The following is an 18,195-nucleotide window of genomic DNA, read 5'->3' as shown; positions in this document are numbered from 1 at the left end:
CCAAGGATGCTCGTCCTGAATCCCAGTGAGGAGCCTCGCCGGAGAGTTTGGGCTGCCGAGCTGTGATTTGCGGGCTGGGCTGTGTTTCGGTGCCTGCCTAAATCAAACGTACAACGATTACTAATTACCAAAACATCTCAATTCCTTAACAATTAATTACCACGCTGCTCTATAGCTGTTGCATAACATCCCCCCCGGTGTGTCCCCGGTGTTTGCTGGCTCCCTCATGCTTTCCCCCAGCATCAGCTCCCGAGTCCCGTCAGCCTGTTTAACCTCGGGCTTGCACGTGTATAAGAAATCAAGATGGATGTATTTTTTTGGGAGGCCGTGGGGGGGATGGATGAGCTGAGCCCAAGCTTGGGACAAAGGTGGGAACATCGACATTATAAACCTGTTGAGAGAAGTTAACTCAGAGCCTCTCTTGGCTATGTATTTGGGAGTCTTCCTGTGGAAACACGAAAGGTGGTGGTTCTGCCTAAAATGTGTCTCCTGTTCACCTTGGAGCGGGGATTCCAGCCCCCTGGCATACCAGACTCAGGGTTTGGGCTGCACTTGTGTGGCTCAGGGTGTGGGAGAAGGTGTCTCTTTGGAGTAAGAAGGGCCCTTGTTCACTGGTTCTGCAGGATCAGCCTTGGGAATGGGAAGAGATTATTTTTCTCTGTGCCCAGTCATGTCATGGAGCGGGATCCTGCTGGGAGAGGCCGGGTGGAGCAGGGCTGGGGACAGCGGGATGTGCAGCCAGCGAGACGGGTGGGGAGGATGGCGTGAGGGACTTCTCGGCCCCTTTGCAGTTTGTCCAGGGCTTTTTACTTTAAAACAAAAAAAAAAATAATAAAGACTAAGAGACAAAACATCAGCTCAGGCAAACTCCACTGCTGGGAATAATATCCCTTGGTACTTACCAGCTTGCAAAAGGGATACATTTCCTGCTGGGTTCCCGTTCAAAGGGCAGCTGGGGAAAACCAAACCTCAGCAGCAGCACAGCTTTGGCCTGCTGGGAGCAGAGCTTTCTACCCAGCTCCACTCCGGCCCCTCTGCTCAGGGGTCACCGGCTCACCACGAGCCCCATGGCACAGTTTGCATTGTAACCATTTCACAAGGCTCCAGCAAACAGAACAGGGGCTCAGACCTCTCTGAAACACCTTCTCCTTGCCTGGTGGGCAGGTGTTGAGGTGCTTTGTTGAATGCCAGGGCTCGGTGTGCTGTTCTGGGGCGCCGGTGCTGCCTGGGACACCCTGCAGGGGCTGGAGCTCTGCCCTGCAAAGAGGGGGCACTGGGGATGGAGATGGTCCAAAGGGAAGTGAACTGAGACAGATTTCAAACATCTAGACCAGTCTTTACTGTTTGCATGAGCCATTTTCCTCGTTGTCACCCCCCTCTCCAAGGTGCACGCTGTGTGCTGCGGCTGGGGATGTGCAGGCACAGAGATGTTGGGGTGTCCTCCCTCAGCCTTGGGGTGACTCCCCACTGGCTGTGTCACCCTGTGTGCCTCAGCCAGGGGATTTTCAGTGCCTGGCCAGAGTGTCCAAGAAATCCCATTACACTTCTGTGTTGTACCCACTCCTGTGCTCATCTCCAGTCTCGTTTTCCCTTCTTTCTGGCTGTTTGGGGGCTGGATTTGGAGAGTGAGTGAGCTGAGGAGTTTGAAGAGTACCTGAGGGAACTCAGACTAATTTGCTTCACCTCTTTCTTTTTCTAATTAGAGTCAAAGGAAAACTGTTTTATTTTTTTTCCTTCCCATACATGGGCTGTGATTTCAAAAGTGTTTAATCCACTGGATCCATAAAAGCCCTGGTGCCCATAAAAGCCAGTGTGTTTTGCCCAGCTTGTATGGACGAGCTTGGTGCTGAGTTGTACCAGCTGTCCTGAGTGAGGATTTGGCCCTCCTGGTGCTGCTGTTACAAACCAGCAGGATTGAGCTTTCCTGGGGAAACGCTACGTTTTTCCATTCATCCTTGGAAGACCCCTTGGTTGCTCTCTGAGATGAAAATTCAACAGGCACCTCACTGCAGTTCATTTAATGCTCATTTCCCCTCGTGTCACACTTGCGAGCAGCCCTGCCAGATGAGATTGGAGAGTGGTGGTAGAGGAGAGAGCTTAAATTGCAGCTAAATACTGGCAGATCCTGTTATCCAAAGCTCCTTTATGAAGCGAGGGTGCCTTGGGGAGGGGGAGTTTGTGGTTAGACAAATTCCATCAAACAAAATGAGGTGCATGTTAAGGGATGCAGCCGAGCCAGATACGGGGGAGGGTGGTCTGAAGGGTTTTTCTTCACGCTATGAAATTCAGACTGGCATTAAAAAATGAAGCAGACAAGGTGACATCCAAGACTCATTAAAGTTGTTAACTGAGCTCTTGCTGCTGTGTGGGGATTTCAACTGGAGAGTGTGAAGTAACTGCAGTTGATAGAGGTGGCACATTGTGTTGGCTTGAGGCAGAGAGGAGCTGCTCTCATGGACACTGTTCCTTCTGCAGGCTGAGGGTTGGTCCCAGGGCCTGTCTGGCATCAGATGCTGTTTTAGTTTAGAAGTGCTTTGTTTTAGTTTAGAAATTTCAGAAATTCTGAAAGGATCAGAAATCAGAATATTGGAAGAAAACAAATTTTTTTGCATTTACTTTTTTTTTTTTTTTTTAAAATTGTTCAAGTCATAGAATCCCAGAATGGTTTGGGTGGGAAGGGACCTTAAAGCTCATCCCATTCCACCCCCTGCCATGGGCAGGGACACCTTCCACTAGCCCAGGTTGCTCCAAGCCCTGTCCAGGCTGGCCTGTGGGCAGTCCCAGTGTGATTAAACTCTGCTTTGCCTCTCGCAGCCCCAAACCACCGCCTGCTGAGGGTGTGAAGTCCAACCCCTCCAAACGGCACCGTGACCGGCTCAACCAGGAGCTGAACAAGCTGACGGGACTGCTGCCCTTCTCTGAGGATGTGCGCTCCAGGCTGGATAAGCTCTCCATCCTACGGCTGGCCGTTGGATACCTGAAGGTCAAGAGCTACCTGATGGGTAAGTGTCCATGTTGTGAGGGGGGAGAAGCCCCTGGGATCAGTCCCCACTGCACAGCTCACACCCCGCCCCAAGCTTTGGGATGGAAAGTTGTGTTTCCTGAAGATAGGATGGTGGTGAGATGTGGGATCAGGCCCTTGGATGTTGATACAGCAGTGTTGCACCTTGAGCTGAGGTGCTGGACTGAAAATGCGCTGGAAAAGGGGGAAGGAAAGTGCCTCATCTCCCAGAATGTGGGGGAGTTGGCAGTTGTTCCTCATGGGACATCTACCTCTCACAACACATGTTTTACCCATATCCCCCCTGGAAGAAATCACTGGAGGGGTGATTCTGGAAGGAAAGCCTGTGTTTGTTTTCTGGAAGGAAAGAATCCCCTTCATTTTTGGATGTCACACATCCAAGTCTGGTTCTGTTTGGTCAGTTATGGGTGCTTGGTGTCCTGGAAAAGCAACATCCTTGGGATAGGGAGACCACCTAGTTCAGCCTTGGAAACTGAGGGTTGGAGAGCAGGGAGGTGAGTGATAAGGGAGGGATTTGGGGGTGTTGGGAGCAGAGGACCCCGACCCCATCACTCTTGGAAGGGATGAGTGGCAGAGGAACTTCACCATGGATGGAGGGAGCAGTTTGGGTGCCTGCCCAGGAGCTGAGACCTCCTGCAAAGTTCCTCCATCTCATCAGCAGCCATCCTATCCCTGCTTTATGTCCAAACACCCTCGATTACTTCCAAAAGCCCTCCTGTGTCCCGCTCCCACCAGCCCATGGTGAAGAAGGGAGTGATGTCTTGTTGAGCAGCAACAATTCCCTGATCCAACTGGAATGGCAGTTTAAAATTACATTAATTAAGTAATTATAAATTTATAATATAATACATATTCCCTGTTATTATGTTCCATATTCTGTATTTTCATATTTATTCCATATTTGGTATTCTTATATTTATTCCTCCCTCTCTCTCCTTCCCTCCCTATTCTTCTTCAAGCAAGTCTTCAATTCTGCTTCAGTCTAGTCTTTCTCACTCCAGTCTTCAATCTAATCTTCTTCAGCGTATTATAATTACAGTATATGTAATACCTAAGTTACAGCATATATTGTATATATGGTATTTGATATGATATATAATTATTAAATTATAAATTGAATTGAAGGGTCTGTGGGCTGCTGGACCTGGCATTGCTGAGTTGATGGTTAGACTCCATGATCTTGGAGGTCTTTTTCTTTATAATTCGGTGGTTGAGCTCCTTCTCCTGGGGCTGTAGCTCACACATGGAGCTGCAACGGTGGGATGTCTCCATCGGAGCTGGTTTCCCAGGTGGGACTCAGAGCAGCTCCATCTCCAGCTCCTGTTCCTGGGCAGTGCTGGAGCATCACAACAATGATGCCTCTGGAATGGACTTGAAGGTGGCTGGCAGACCACCCAGAGTAGCTGAGTGTGGTGGACCCTCGTCCTTGTCTGTGTTCTCAGCTGTTCCCTGAGTACCTCTGATGTGTCTTGGCAGCTGCTGAGGGCTGTGCTGGGCCTGTGCTGAGTGGGTGTGGGTGAGAAAGGCTGTGACCCAGGGGGTCCTTCCTGGGAGCAGGACCCCAGAGGACATGGTGGAGGCACAAAGAGGCACTAGCAGCAGAGGGAAGATGTGTTTGCACAAGAGAGGTGACTTCTGCACACGTTAGGTGTGCTTTGGGCTCCTCAAAGCCAAGGATGAAACGAGAGTGAGCTTTGCTGAGTGTCTCTGCCTTTCTTACCTGCTTTTTTGAGGAAAACTTGGGGAATGGGGTTCAGTTCCCACGTGTCTGAGATGCAGGATGGGTGGCTGGGAAGGAAGGCAGCCGAATGCTGAAGTGGCAAGGTGTGATGGTGTGGGGACACCACGGGTCCTTCTGTCCCAGGCAGTGCTGGCAGTGTTGAGTCCCCCCTGCTCCCTGACCCAGCCTCAGGCTGCAGCACCCAGCACGTGTCGGGACTGAGAGGGGAAACGGGGGTGCAGAGCCTGGCTGGGGGCAGTCACCACATTCCCACCAGCCACCAGGATCGATGGAATGGGTGATGGACACTGGTGGAGGCAGAGCAAGGGGAGGGCAGGAAGGCAGCAGCAGCTTTCTGTGCTTGGAGGCTCCCGTTGTGTCCTCTCCCCTGCGGACTGAATAGACTTGGCTTCCTTAGCTTTTGCCTCATGCCCAGCCCTCTGGGGCTCTCCCAGGGCCCTCTCCAGCTGGGATGCCGGTCTCCAGGAGGAGACCCCAGTGCCAAACTCTCCAGATGGGTCCTGTGCCTCCGAGCAGGAGCTGGTTGCTGCTGGCTGTGCTCAGCATGTGCTTCCCAGCGTGACGACTGCTCTGGAAAATTTATTGGCACTGCAGGGATTTGTGTTCCTTCTTGGAGACCCGTCCTGCCAGGCCAATTACTCCCATTTGGCCACTTGCCTTTGATTTCCAGCTCCTTCTCCTTGGTCTGCCCCTGTTTGCCCTGAAGTTCATCGTGTTTGACTTCAGATCATCCCCCCGATTCATCAAGGTCTGCCTGGTTCCAGCCCTGCCTGATGAAGACCTGTGTCAGCTGCAGGTCAGGGCTGTTCCTGTCCCTGGCTGTTCCTGTTCCTGGTGTGTCCCCTCAGGCATTTTGGGGGGATGTGGTGCAGCCCCTTGAGCTGTGCTTTCTGCTCCAGTTTTGCTTCATGCAGGCCCCTCTCCTGCAGCAGGAGAGCGTGGCATCACCTGGTGAGCTTCCCTATCCCTCTCTCCATCCACAGCCCAAATATGGCCTTATCTCAGGCAGGAGACAGTGGATATTTTGATAGACTGACAATGGCAATTGATAGACCAATTGCACGTGGGCTCACAGGGTGATGCCCTGAGGCTCCTTTTCTTGTGCTGCATTTCTTGTGCTCCCTCCATCCCTGAAGTGGAGCTTCCCTGTGCTGTCTGCGTGGAGCCTGGCTGAGGGAGGGGGTTCCAACAGTCCCCAGCTTCTCTGGTATTTCTGATATGTGGTTACTGTATGCCTTTGGCTGGGGAACTGACCTGTTTAATGGGGTGTAGGAAGTCAGGCATCAGGGTCTGGGGCAGGGTGTGGGGTGGGACAGAGTGGAAGACAGTGGATTTGAATGCTGGCATCAGTGCCTGCTTACATGGCAGATATTAGGAAAGGGGTCTTGTCACCTGGGTGGGACCCTGGTTTCCATCGCAGGGTAGTGACTCACTGCACCATCTTTTAAAGCTACTTTGCTTTTAAATGTTCTCCCTTCTGTCCGTGCTTTAACAAGAAACCAGAAAATGAGTAGCTTGCTGGAAATGCCAGGGTTCAGGTGTAGAGAGGGAAGCCCTCAGAGCTCCCTCCATGCCTCCACAGGCTGATTTTGGGCACACACATCTGCTATAAGTCCTCTGTCCCCTGCTGCAAGTGCTGTAGGTGTTACACAGCTCTGGTGTCTCAGTTTCTCTGTGCAAAGTAAAAAAGAAATTAAAAAAAAAAAAAAAAAGGAAATTTGGCTTTTGAGTTGGGTTGGTTTTGGCTGTGACCCCTGGGCTGACTCTTCCCCACAGTCAGAAGGAGGAATAGACCCAGGAGTCCAGGTTTCCCTCTTCCTTTGCTTTTGGCATGCACTTGTCACCAGCTGTGGGTGATGCCCTGTGGGTACTTCAGGGGGTCCCTGCCATAGCTGAGCACTCCTGTGTTTGCTCTTCTCACCGAGCTGAGGCTTCTCCACCCTCCCAGGGCCAGAGCCTGCCTTGGGCATCACTGAACTTCCACAGAACCATAGAATGGTTTGGGTTGGAAGGGACCCTAAAGATCATCCAGTTCCAAATCCATCTTACCCGAGGTTATATGGATAAAACGTGGCACGGTAGGGGCTCAGGGCCTGGTGTCTCCCAAGCTCTGCACGTCAAATACGGCCTTTGAGCGCTGGTGGATAGCGATGACAAGTCTGGTGCTATCAAAACCTGCCTTAGAGGCACTCTAAAGGTTTTGTCACTCGTATAAAAAATAACTGAACCTCAGTGCCAGCCTCGTGCTGAGCTCCTGTCTGCAGACCAATTTGCAGCGGTTGCTACTTGGACCTGTGTGATGGTCTCCCAGACAAATCTGGAGTGACTTTGCTGATCCCTGTTTCTTTGAGAGCAAGTGCCCAAGGAGAAAAGCTTGTCTCTGTGTTGGCAGTGCTGTGACTGCTGTGGTGCTCTGGGCTCTGTGTGGTGTCACAGGAGCCCCACTTGCTGCAAACAGTGAGAGCTCGTGAAAGCTTGGGTGGGTTTCAGTGCTGAGCGGCTTCGAAAAGCTGCATCTGGCTGGAGAGCTGTGCTGGGGTTTGTTTCCTACAGTTCCTGTGACAAGTCCTCTGCTAACAAGCACCCAGCCCACACCCAGCCCAGTGCCAGCCTGGGGCAGGAGATGCCATTGGCCACGTGTGGGCCACACGTGTGCCCTCCTTGTGTTTCACCTCCTACCAAACCTCCTCCAAACACATCTGGGTTGCTACCCAAGCCTGAGGGAGGGCAGGGTAGAGTCCTGCACGGGCTGTGGCACGCAACAAGACTGTCTCCTGCACATCTGGCTTCCCACGGGGATGAGCTGGGTGGAATATTCCTGCCACTGCTGGCCTTCGTGGGTCTCTGTATACCTGCCCGTGGAGGAGTGCAGGATGAATCCTCCTAGACCCCTGCTGGACATTCCCCATCCCTGCACTGGTGCAGTTAGGAAGGTTAGATCCAAGATCCCCATCTGTGCCAGGGACTGGTCCTGCAGCTGACTGCTGGAGCGGGGGCTTGGCTTAGGAGGTCTCCCCAGGTCCTTTCCCACCGCTGCTGCTGGTCACACCAAGTTCCTTCCCAATGCTCCGCTGCAGGGCAGCTGGCACAGGTCTCACTGGGCAATCTCACTGCCATCAGCATTAAATTAGCTTTTTTATTCGTCTCCTCGTGTTTTGTTGTTACTGTGGGCCAGAGCTGCAGGGGTCTGGGCCTGAAGCAACTGATGCAGTGAAAGGAGTCAAGTTTAAATGTGTCCCTGGGTGAGATCGTGGAGGATTGTGTGGGATGAACGTCTGCAGCAGCAGGTTAGAGAGGCTGGCGCTGGCTTTGGGGATGCCAGAGCTCTCCTGGGCATTTCTCTGCTCCTTGGAAAATACTGGGTGCCTTTTTCTAACAGGTTTTTAATCTGTTGGCTTTGGCATTTGTCTGTTTTACTTGGATGGCATGAGCCTGCTCTGCTTGGCAAAATGCCTTTGTTAAACAGCTGGGGCAAAGGTTGGTGCTAATTTGACGGGGTGTGGGACGTGATCCAAGAGGAAAACAGTTGTGCATGGCTTGGTGTTGCTGGAGGAGCTGGGAGCTCCTGGTTCTTTGGTGGCAGGCGTCTCTGGAGCCAGTTCAAAAGGAAATGCTTGTCGTGGGCGAAGCCTGGCACCTCCCACCGCTGTAACCCAGCCTGTGAGAGCAGAACTGATTCCGGGGGTGTTACCAATAACCCTTTTTTATTTGAGTGCCAAATCCATACCAGAGGCAAGGGATGTGTGACAAGCAAAAAGTGGAGAGATTGAATTGCTTTGCTCCTTTTTCCTTCTTTCTCCTGCTTGAGGACTTTCGTCCATTGCAGGGCTTAGAAAACCCCTTGCAGAAGCAAGAAAGTCCCCAAAGGGGGGTGAAAACGTTACTGATCCTTTCTGGCATCTTCCCTGGCTGAATGAAAGCTTTTGCAGTCTTTGAGGATCACACCAGCAGCAGGAAACCTTCTCCAGTGCTCTCATGGTGCTGGGTTCAGGACAGATCTGGATTTCCCCCTCCTATCTTAAAAGTTACACACAGAGAGCCCTTATCCAAGCACTTTGAAAATAGAAATTATCACCAAATCGCTTCTTCATATGCCTGGAATTTATCTAGTACTGCAGATGACTTTTCTCATGGTCTTTTTCATGGAATTACGAAATCATTAAGACTGGAAAAGACTTCTATGATCATCAAGTCCAACCATTAATCCAGCACTGCCAAGCCCACCACTAAACCATATCCCCAAGCACCACGTCATCATGTTAATTCCCATTAATTCTCAAGGATGTGCAGCAGGAGACTGGGAAAACTGGGCACAAACAGCAAAAGTGCATCGTCCTTTTATTTGCAGTTGTTTCTATCGCTGTGGGTACATTATAGCTTGGATACATGTTGGACCTGTTTGCTGTCAGATTCTGTAAGCCCACAGAAGCTCTCCCCAGCTCTCCCTGCAGATGCTGCAGGCACTGGGAGAGAGCTGGAGACCACACCTTCTCGGGATGTGCATCCTCTCAAATCGCCCGCTGCCCTTTTGCACCTTGGTTTTGGAAGAACCCCTTCCTTTTTGAACCCCCCTGCCAGCCTGCCTTGTTTCAATGCTTTGGAGAGGAGTCAGCCCTTCAAAAGAAATCAAATTTAGAAAAAGAGACGATGTTTCACTCTGAAATTGTTCCACCCCCTGAAGTGTAAATTGAAGCCATACCCACAGTCCAGATGGGCTGGGGATGTTTGAACTGGGGGATCACACGGCAGTCAAGTGAGGAGGCTTTTTGCTTGGTGACTCCTTGCCTTTCCCAGAGGTCTCAGAGCCCCTGGCCTGGCTGATCCACCTGAGGGCACAGGATGGGAAAGAGCAGAAGATGTGATTGATGGAGAAGGTGGCGGTGCTGCCTGAACATCAAGCTTTTGGGGAGGCTGAAGTGTTCCAGCTCTCTCACCGACAGAGATCGAGGCTAATTCTGCTTTGTGGCCTCAGAGCATCCTCTCCACTGCTCTTTGTGCCACCTTGTGCAAGGCCTTCAGCTAATTCCCTTTGCCCTACCTTTGCCCACACCCTGCCTGCTGACAGCCTGCGTGGGCAGGCCCTTGTCCCTCAGGCTTCTCGTGTAAATACATCCCAGGGATGTTTTGGCCCCAAACTGGGGTGTAATACAAACATGCCAACCCATGAGGGGCAATGCCTCTGCACACTGATGGTTTGATGCGAGGCAAAACGTCTCATATCAGCAGTTTCACGTGGAATTTTTTGGGTTCTGAATTATTTTGGCTTTGAACTTGGTGTTCCCAGGGAACAAACCTTTAAAACCTTTCGATGGTGAAGTGAGACCTTCTGCCATGGAGAAAATTAAATGTACGCTCAGGCTTGGGGTGGTTTGAGGTTCTTCCTCCTCTCCTACTGCTCCCCCAAATTCAGAGGAGCTTTTACCTTTGGGTCCACCCAAGGTCACTCAGCACCATCTGACACACCAGTGATCTCTGCTGGCATGTGGATCCCACGGGGTAGGTGAGCTCTGCCTGACCTCGGGGCGCTGTGGGAGCTCGTGGTGGTGGCAGAGGTGGGTAGTTCCCACGTGGGGGCTGCTTTGAGCTTTATCTGTGGGGGTTTTTCCATTGAGCTGGCACAAAAACATGCCTTAAAATTGTCCTGAGTTTGGACTGAGGTTTTTCAGTGAGAATCAGCAGATGAAGTGCCACGTTGGGGATGTCCCTGGGAGCCGCTGTCCTCATCCCTGTTCCCTGGGCAGCCAGTTCTCTGCGTGTCCTGTGATGCTCAAGGTCCTGCGACCAGGGCAGGAGGAGGTTTCACCCACGAGTGTTGCCTTAAAGGCCTCTGGGAATGAAGCACGAGGCAGCACGTGAATCAGCCTGAGGAGGTCATGGCAGCGAGTCCTGGCAGCTGAGAGCTGCTCAGGTGTCCTGGGAGTGTCACAGACACCAACCCTCGGAGCTGCTTCCGAGCAGCCAAAGGGAGAAAAAAAATATAGGTAATTTGGTGACGTCTGGGGTGGTTTGGAAAGGTTTGCCTCTGTCCTTCTTCAGCCCTAAAGGGCAGGAGAGCTGAGAAAGCCCCCCACTGGGGTGCATTAAAGTGAACTCCTGCTCTACCAGGCTCTAACATGAAAAGTTATTGCTGTATGGGTGTTGTTTCCCAGCCTGACCATCCCAGAAGCACTTAGCTCCCCTCTATCCTTTGCATCTCTGCCTCAGACCTTGGCAGAAGTGAGGCTTCCCAGATATGGGATCAAGCAGGGAAAATAACCTCTGGAAGGAAACCTTGGGCAAGTTGGGCATGGCTCTGTCAGTGGGCTCTGTGCCAGTTCCCTCTGGTCTCTCCTCCCTCCAAGCTGGGTCCACAGGCACTGGATGGCGTGGTGTGGCTGCACGAGCAGCCCTGGGGTGAGCAGGAGGAGGGAGAGGCTCCTGGCTTGCCTCTTCCATACTGATTTCTTGCCTTCTCTCTTGCAGCCACAGCTCCAAAGGCTGGCAGCTGCCCCCTGGATCAGCCCAGAGCCCCAGGGGGGAACAGACGGACGGACCCACAGGCCGACAGGGAGCTGTTTGCTGAGGGGGAACTGCTGCTCCAGGTAATTTGGTCATTCAGGGTCTTCCCAAGCAGCTCTGGAGCATATTGTCCCATCTGTGGAGCAAGGAGAGACCGTGCCTTGCCTGGAGCTGCTTCACTGTGATTTCTGCAGGCACTGAGCACCCTGGGACAGAGACCAGTGACATTGTCTGGCTGGGGCAGATCCAGGTCCCCATCCCACCTTCCCTCTCATCCCCACTACCATTTTCTGCCCCTTTGGGTACACTACAGCTCATGAACTCAAGCTCCATCCCAGCCAAGAGGTTCAGGGACATCGTATGGTAGTGTAGGGATTGATCCCTGATTAGTCTCCAGTTCCTCATGTTCTGGCAAATGCCGAGAGGAGAATGGGGATATCTCAGGATAAAACGTCCCCCAGGAGCTCTTTGCCCCACCTGGGGCATTGCATGAGCTCTGTAGGGATATATTCCCTGCCTGCCTGGGATGGGAAAAACCCAGCTTCAGTTTGTAGGTTGTGGGGCAGAAAAGAAGGGAAGATGGATCTTGAAAAGAGATCCGTGCAGAAAATCTGTGGGCGGTGGGAGCTTTGCTTTGTAGAAAGGCCAACGAGTGTCTAATGGGAGAGCTGTCAGGGAACTCCAGAGCACAAGGAGCTGGTGAATCAGCTGCCCCAGAATGCTGTTAGTTTGGGCTGCCATTTATAAATGTGAGCTGGAAGGAACTGGGATGGAAAGGTCACATGGAAAGGCTGGTTGCTGAATAAACACCTGGGCATGTCAGCTTTGCAACCCTGCCCTTGGGGGCCTGGCAAGTCTGTACAAGATGTTTAGCTGCTCTGTGTTCCTGGCATTGCCTGTGCCTGTGCTTTCACAGAATCCCAGAACAGTTTGGGCTGGAAGGGACCTTAAAGCCCATCTCATTCCATTCCCTGCTACAGTCAGGAACACCTTCCACTAGCCCAGGTTGCTCTGACCCTGTCCAGCCTGGCTTTGGACACTTCCAGGGATCCAGGGGCAGGCACAGCTTCTCTGGGCAACCTGTGCCAGGGCCTGCCCACCCTCACAGGGAAGAATTCCTTCCCAGTACCACATCCAACCCTGCTCTCTGGCAGTGGGAAGCCATTCCCCTTTGTCCTATCCATACATACCCTTTACAAAGTGCCTCTCCAGCTCTCTTGGAGGCTTTCTGGGCCTTCTCTCCTCTTCTGCCACCTCTCCAAATACCAGTAGATGGATGCTTGGCTTCTTGAAGTCTGTCTTCAGTCCCTTCAGCCCACAGCTGTGGGGGTGGGCGGGTGTGAGCAGACCCCCAGCACAAGGCTCCATGCAGGATTTTGGCAAGGCAGCGACTCCTGGGAGCTCAGTGTGACTCCTGGCCATGGATCTCGGACCACATGAGGTCTCTCATGTGGGCTCCGGTCCCAGCTGTCTGCAAGTGTGATAGTCACGGAGGAACAGCTGGAATAACACGATAGGGAGCCCGTGGTGGTTGCCCCAGTCCCACGATGGAGCTGCTCCTGAGCCCTCTCCAGGGGTCTGGAGTTGGACCATCTGACAGCAATTTGTTGATCCACCAGAGCATTGGCAGCCTCGGGTGATTGAAGGCATCTGGAGAGCTTATGAGGTGTGAGTGTGACAGAAATCCCCCACTGAGCTGCCTGGTGGTTTTTTTTATTCTTTCCCCAAAGAGCATTTTAATCAGACACTGTAATTTGCAGAAAGCTCTGACTCGGGGCCCCTTGGGGGGCTGCAGCACACGAAGGGAAGGGACCAGTCCCTCAGCAAGCTGGATCTGTATGTTAGGTTTCCATTTAGGGTGTTCTTTTTCTAATTTTTCTCCATCTATTCACTAATAAATATATTACAGACAAGAGCAAGGGGTAAGAGTTTCTGTCTAAAGCAGTGCTTTGCTTTTGGGGGAAATCAGTCTGAAATGGTCACCAGGTATCTCTGGATCTTCATTTTGCCTCGTTTACTGGGTGTTCCCTGGATGCACGAGCTCACCTCCCTTTACCCCAGCCACGATCCTCTAGAGTTCTGGAATAGTTTCCCTAATTTGTAGTGAGGCCCTGGCGCAGGTTGGCCAGGGAAGCTGTGGCTGCCCCATCCTTAGAAGTGTCCAAGGCCAAGTTGGACAGGGCTTGAAGAAACCTGGGATAGTAGAAGGTGTCCCTGCCCGTGGCAGGGGCTTGGAACAAGATGATCCTTAAGGTCCCTTCCAACCCAAAACACTCTGGGATTCTTTGATGCGTCAGGGCTTTCACAAATCTGGGATCTGATATTCCAGATTTTCCCATCTCTTTTTATTTCAAGGTGGGTGTTGGTTTTAGCTGCATCACCATCTTTGAATGATGCTGGTGACTGGGTTTGGTCTTACTTCGTGTCCATTGTGACGAGTTGTTCACGTACCCTCAGAGCTGAGAGCATGAATCTGAGGGACAGAGATGCCCTCGGGTGCTAAGGGTTAAAAAGCAGGTTTTGGAGGGGAGGAGGTGATTGGAGACAGTGTGGGGAGAAGACATGGAAAAATAAGTTTGTATAACCTCTATTTAGGATGAAGAGCAAGGCTTGAAGTGTCTTTGGATGTCATCTGTAAAATTAGCGAGTGGATAAATAGGTCAGGTCAGGGAGTGACTGGAGTTTGGTTGCTGTCTTTGACAGCTTTGTTTGCTTGAACTGACGCCAGGCTTGTCCTGGAGCCTTCAGGCTCCTGAATGGCTCAGAGCCCTTCTTCCCCCTACACACCCGTTGCTGCTTGTTATTGAAGCTGTAAGCAGGTTTTGTGAGAGGAAATCACAGAATCGTAGAATATCCTGGGCTGGAAGGGACCCACAAGGATCATCCTGTCCAAAGCAGAGTCCCAGAAGAGTGTAGCTGTACCCAGCTGGCGCAGCTGGAGAGGAGGAAACCAGCCCCAGGTCCTCCATTAAACCCCTCCTTAGCTGGTCCCTCCTGGTGCAGGAGCTGCCCTGCAGCGAGAGGACTTCCACGATGGGATTGGAGAAAGTGGTCAGTCCATCCCAGATCACTGCTCATGCTGGGGACAAAAAGACCAACAGAATTAAGTCTTGCATGTTTACCAGGTGCTTTGCTTCTTGGTGGGGTTCTTTGTTGATGAAGAAGGTCCCCTCCTGCCCCCTGATGCTGAAGAAACACCTGGGGAATTTCATCTTTCAGCAACTGGGTTGAAGCTGGGGAAGGTAACTCTGGCTCAACTTTTGCTTTCAGGCACTCAATGGGTTTGTCATCGCTGTGACAGGAGATGGCTACATCTTCTACATCTCCCCTACGGTGCAGGACTACCTGGGCTTCCATCAGGTGGGTACCTTGTTTTCTCGGCATCCAGGCAGATGCACTTCTTGTCTGGGAAGGAGGTGATGATAGCCATGCTGGCATGGCTTTTTCTTCTCCCTTCCCAGCTCCCCTGGGTCCCTTCTGGTGCACGTTCCCAAATGAGTCACGTTCTTTGGGGGCTGTGAAAGCCAAGGAGTGTGTTTGTGACTTTAGTGGGAACAGATGCCAGCTGAGCCATGGCAGCTCTGTGTCCTCTTGCCTTTGTGTGTAAGAGGGGTGTGAGATATTTCTTGTGTCATCCTGCTGGGCACACATGCCCTCACTTAGAGGGCTGAGGGAATCTCACCAACGAGCAGTGTCAGTGCCCTGAAGGACCCTGAGTTACATGGGATGCCAAGGAAAAGCAGGCCTCTCCCCACATCCACCCTCTTACCTCTGATTCCCCCCAAAATCCAGCTCCTCTGGCCAAAGGACTGAGGCAACAAGAGGGTTGTAAGGCTGCTAAACCTGTTTCATTGCAGATATCCCTGGAGCACTTGTGGAGATTCTTGTTGTTTGCTTCTTCCTCCTCTCTTTGCACCCTTTTCAAGCTCCCTGGAATCCTCATGGCTGATGTCCCAAGTCAAAACTGCTGTCAGGCAGGGACTGAGCTTCTCAAAGTATGTCTGGTTAAGCAGGAGACTCTCATCCAACATGTTCCTGAGGGCAGGGACCTGGCAGTCAGTGGCATGTGCTGCTCGTGGGCTTGGCAGGATCTCTGGGATACAGATTCCCATGGGTTTCAAGGAAACAAAACCTCCAAACCCCTTTTCTAAAATGGCAAACTCCCCTGCATAAGCCTGAAACAGAAAGAAATTGTTTGGTTTGGTCAAAATGTTTTGAACGAACCTGAAATTGTTTTTTTACATTGATCCTGTGGAATACATTTGCTGAGAACCAGGGATGGCAGTGCAGGAGAGAGCTTTGTGTGCTGTTGCAGACCAGCATTTTGTACTCCACAAGCAAATCCCCTTGGACACCCCTCAGCCTGTCTGGTGCTGTGTCTAGATTTGGTCCTGAGAAGACGCTGGAAGTTAGCACGTGTTCGCCCCACAGATGGGCAGCAAACTTTCCCCAAGAGCAGGAGCTCCTGCAGCAGGGCAAGGAGCTGGAGTTTCAGCGTTTCCCATTAAGGACTGAGAGCCAAAGCCAGGGTGAAACACCCAAGGAAGGGCTGGATAACACTAGGAGAACCTCAGCCTTGATGGTGTGGGCAAGAGGCTGGAAAGCTCTGCTTGGCTATGGCTGGGGAGTGCTGGGGAAGCAGGGAATGTACAGTCCTGAGCAGCCAGGGTTGCCTGGACATCTCCATTTCTATTGCTTCTAGAAAACTCTGAGCCATTCCCAAGATTTCCCCGGGAAGGTCCCCTCTCTGCTCCCCTTCCCTCCTTCCTGAGCCATCCCTAAAGACGCAGCCGGTCCTGCTCCTTGCTGCCCAGCACGCAAAGCTGGTGGTGTTTGCCTGTTCCTTACGCTCCATCACTGCACTCTTAGCAGCCGCGAAGGAAAACCCTGGGCCGTGTCCTCCTGCAGACACCTCTGCCAGGCTGTCCAGGAGCCGACGCTCTTCCCTTGTGTCATTCCAGTCGGATCTCATCTACCAGAGCGTGTATGAGCTGATCCATGCTGACGACAGAGCCGCCTTCCGCCGCCAGCTGCACAGGCCCCCGGCGCACGCTGCCCACGGTGAGCGCCGGCTGATCCCTGCAGCGGCAACACTGTGGGCTCAGCGGCTCTGAGCCGTGAGCTCCAGGTGTGCAGCACAGCTTGGAAAGCTGCCGTTCCCCTTGGGTTTTCCAGCCTTTCCCGCTGAGCAGCCGCCGCTGGCTGGATGCAGCGCCACGTCCAGCCCCCAGCACGTCCGTCCTGAGGAGCGATCCTTCACGGAGAGGAGCTTCACCTGCCGCTTCCGCTGCTTGCTGGATAACTCCTCAGGATTTCTGGTAACACAGCCCCACGCTGGGACATCCCTCTTCTCCCCTTCTGCCCAACAGCGTGTTCCCTCAGGGACGCCTGTGTCCCATAGGGGTGGGAGTGCAGCCAGTTCCCACCACCCTGTTTGCTTCACTCCCACATGTTCTAATCCCCCGCTAAGGCCTTGAATCTCCATGGGCGCCTGAAGTTCCTTCTTGGGCAGCAGAAGTCTGCATCAGACAAGTCCCCCGTTGCTCTCTTTGCCATTGCAACACTCCTCCAGCCACTCTCCATCCTGGAACTGCGGACCAAGACGCTGATCTTCCAGACAAAGCACAAGCTGGACTTCACTCCTATGGCCTGTGATTCCCGGTAGGGCATCTCTCACCTTCCCCATGGCAAAATCCCTGGTGCTGGACAGAAAACAAGACCCCATGGGAACAAGGAGTGTCTGAGCCAGCTCCCATGGCAAAGTGCCTCGTGCTTCTGCCACTCCACTGCAGCCCCCCAGTAACACGGGGAGCAGGTTAACCGGGCACCAGTGCTTCTTGTCTGCTGTGGTTTAGCCCAGCAAACCCAGCACAGGGCGGTTTTGTGGAAGAGGGGATGCAGCTCAGCCCGGGATGGAGAGTTGCACCAGGCAAAGCAGGAAGCTTTGGCAGGGGATCGTGTCTGACCGGTAGGGTGCAACTGTGGGGGATCCATCCCTGGTGTCCCAGGGTTTCTGTGCTGTTTCCAGGGGGAAGGTTGTCCTGGGATACACGGAAACGGAGCTGTGCCGGAGGGGCTCCGGGTACCAGTTTGTGCACGCGGCTGACATGATGCACTGCGCAGAGAACCACGTGAGGAGTGAGTGCTGGGGGCTGTCGGGATGGGGGGTTTGTGAGAAGCTCTGCACGTGCAGCTCTGGCCGGGCCATACCATTGCTCCTCAGTGCTGCCTGTGCCAGGGCTGGAGTGGCTGTGAGAAAGGCTCTTCCTCCTGGGTGAGACCTGCTCGGGGAGCTGGCAGAGAGGCAGCATCCTGCATCTCCTGCCCCCAGAGCAGGAGTGCGAGGTGCTCCTCGGCCTCGTGGCGTCTCGCCTGTGTCACTTGTGTGCCCCCACGGAGGAACTCTGTGTGTGCCACCTCTCTTGTGTCCCTGCCCCAGTGATGAAGACGGGGGAGAGCGGGCTGACGGTGTTCCGGCTGCTGACCAAGCAGGGCGGCTGGGTGTGGGTGCAGGCCAACGCACGGCTCGTCTACAAGGGGGGCAGGCCCGACTGCATCATCGCCCGCCAGAGAGCCCTCTCGTGAGTGTCCCTGGCTCCCTTCCCCTGCTCCAGGCACAGGGGAGGCTATGAGGGTGGAGGGGGGCACGGTTGGCACTTTGTAGCGTGTGCTCTCCTGTGGCGTGAGTGAAACGGCTCCAAGGAAGTGGAAAGTGGACGTGGACATGCTCCTGCCTGGAGTGAGCCCTGGACACTCAGCCCTTCCCTGAGCCATGCAGACCTCCCCATGGGCAACCCAGAGCCCCAGTCCTCCACCAGCTTAATCCAGTGCCTTTCCCCTCTAGAAAAGCCAGGGCAGGGTTGTGAGCTCCTCTCTTGCTGTCAGAATGGTGGTTTTGCCTGGCCCAGAGGAGGTGCTCATGCTGTTTCCATCT

General features: G+C 53.1%; 1 protein-coding gene across 3 annotated transcripts in view; it reads left to right on the top strand.

Annotated features, from left to right (window-relative positions):
- The window catches only part of LOC126652843 (aryl hydrocarbon receptor-like), a 47,223-nt gene that overhangs the window by 2,509 nt on the left and 26,519 nt on the right, over positions 1–18,195 (top strand). For 2 of the 3 annotated variants that reach the window (XM_050339999.1, XM_050339996.1), the window contains 8 exons: positions 2,815–3,002; positions 11,226–11,344; positions 14,532–14,621; positions 16,223–16,322; positions 16,437–16,579; positions 16,732–16,922; positions 17,290–17,399; positions 17,701–17,842. The exons of the other annotated variant lie outside the window; for it this stretch is intronic. In XM_050339999.1, the coding sequence (XP_050195956.1) occupies positions 2,815–3,002; positions 11,226–11,344; positions 14,532–14,621; positions 16,223–16,322; positions 16,437–16,579; positions 16,732–16,922; positions 17,290–17,399; positions 17,701–17,842 (1,083 nt within the window). The remainder of the gene's footprint in view (positions 1–2,814; positions 3,003–11,225; positions 11,345–14,531; positions 14,622–16,222; positions 16,323–16,436; positions 16,580–16,731; positions 16,923–17,289; positions 17,400–17,700; positions 17,843–18,195) is intronic. 3 annotated transcript variants of the gene reach the window in all.

Source organism: Myiozetetes cayanensis, unplaced genomic scaffold (assembly GCF_022539395.1).
Source record: "Myiozetetes cayanensis isolate MyiCay16 unplaced genomic scaffold, myiCay2020 scf9, whole genome shotgun sequence".
Lineage (NCBI taxonomy): Eukaryota > Metazoa > Chordata > Aves > Passeriformes > Tyrannidae > Myiozetetes > Myiozetetes cayanensis.
This window is presented reverse-complemented; position numbering and strand designations above follow the sequence as displayed.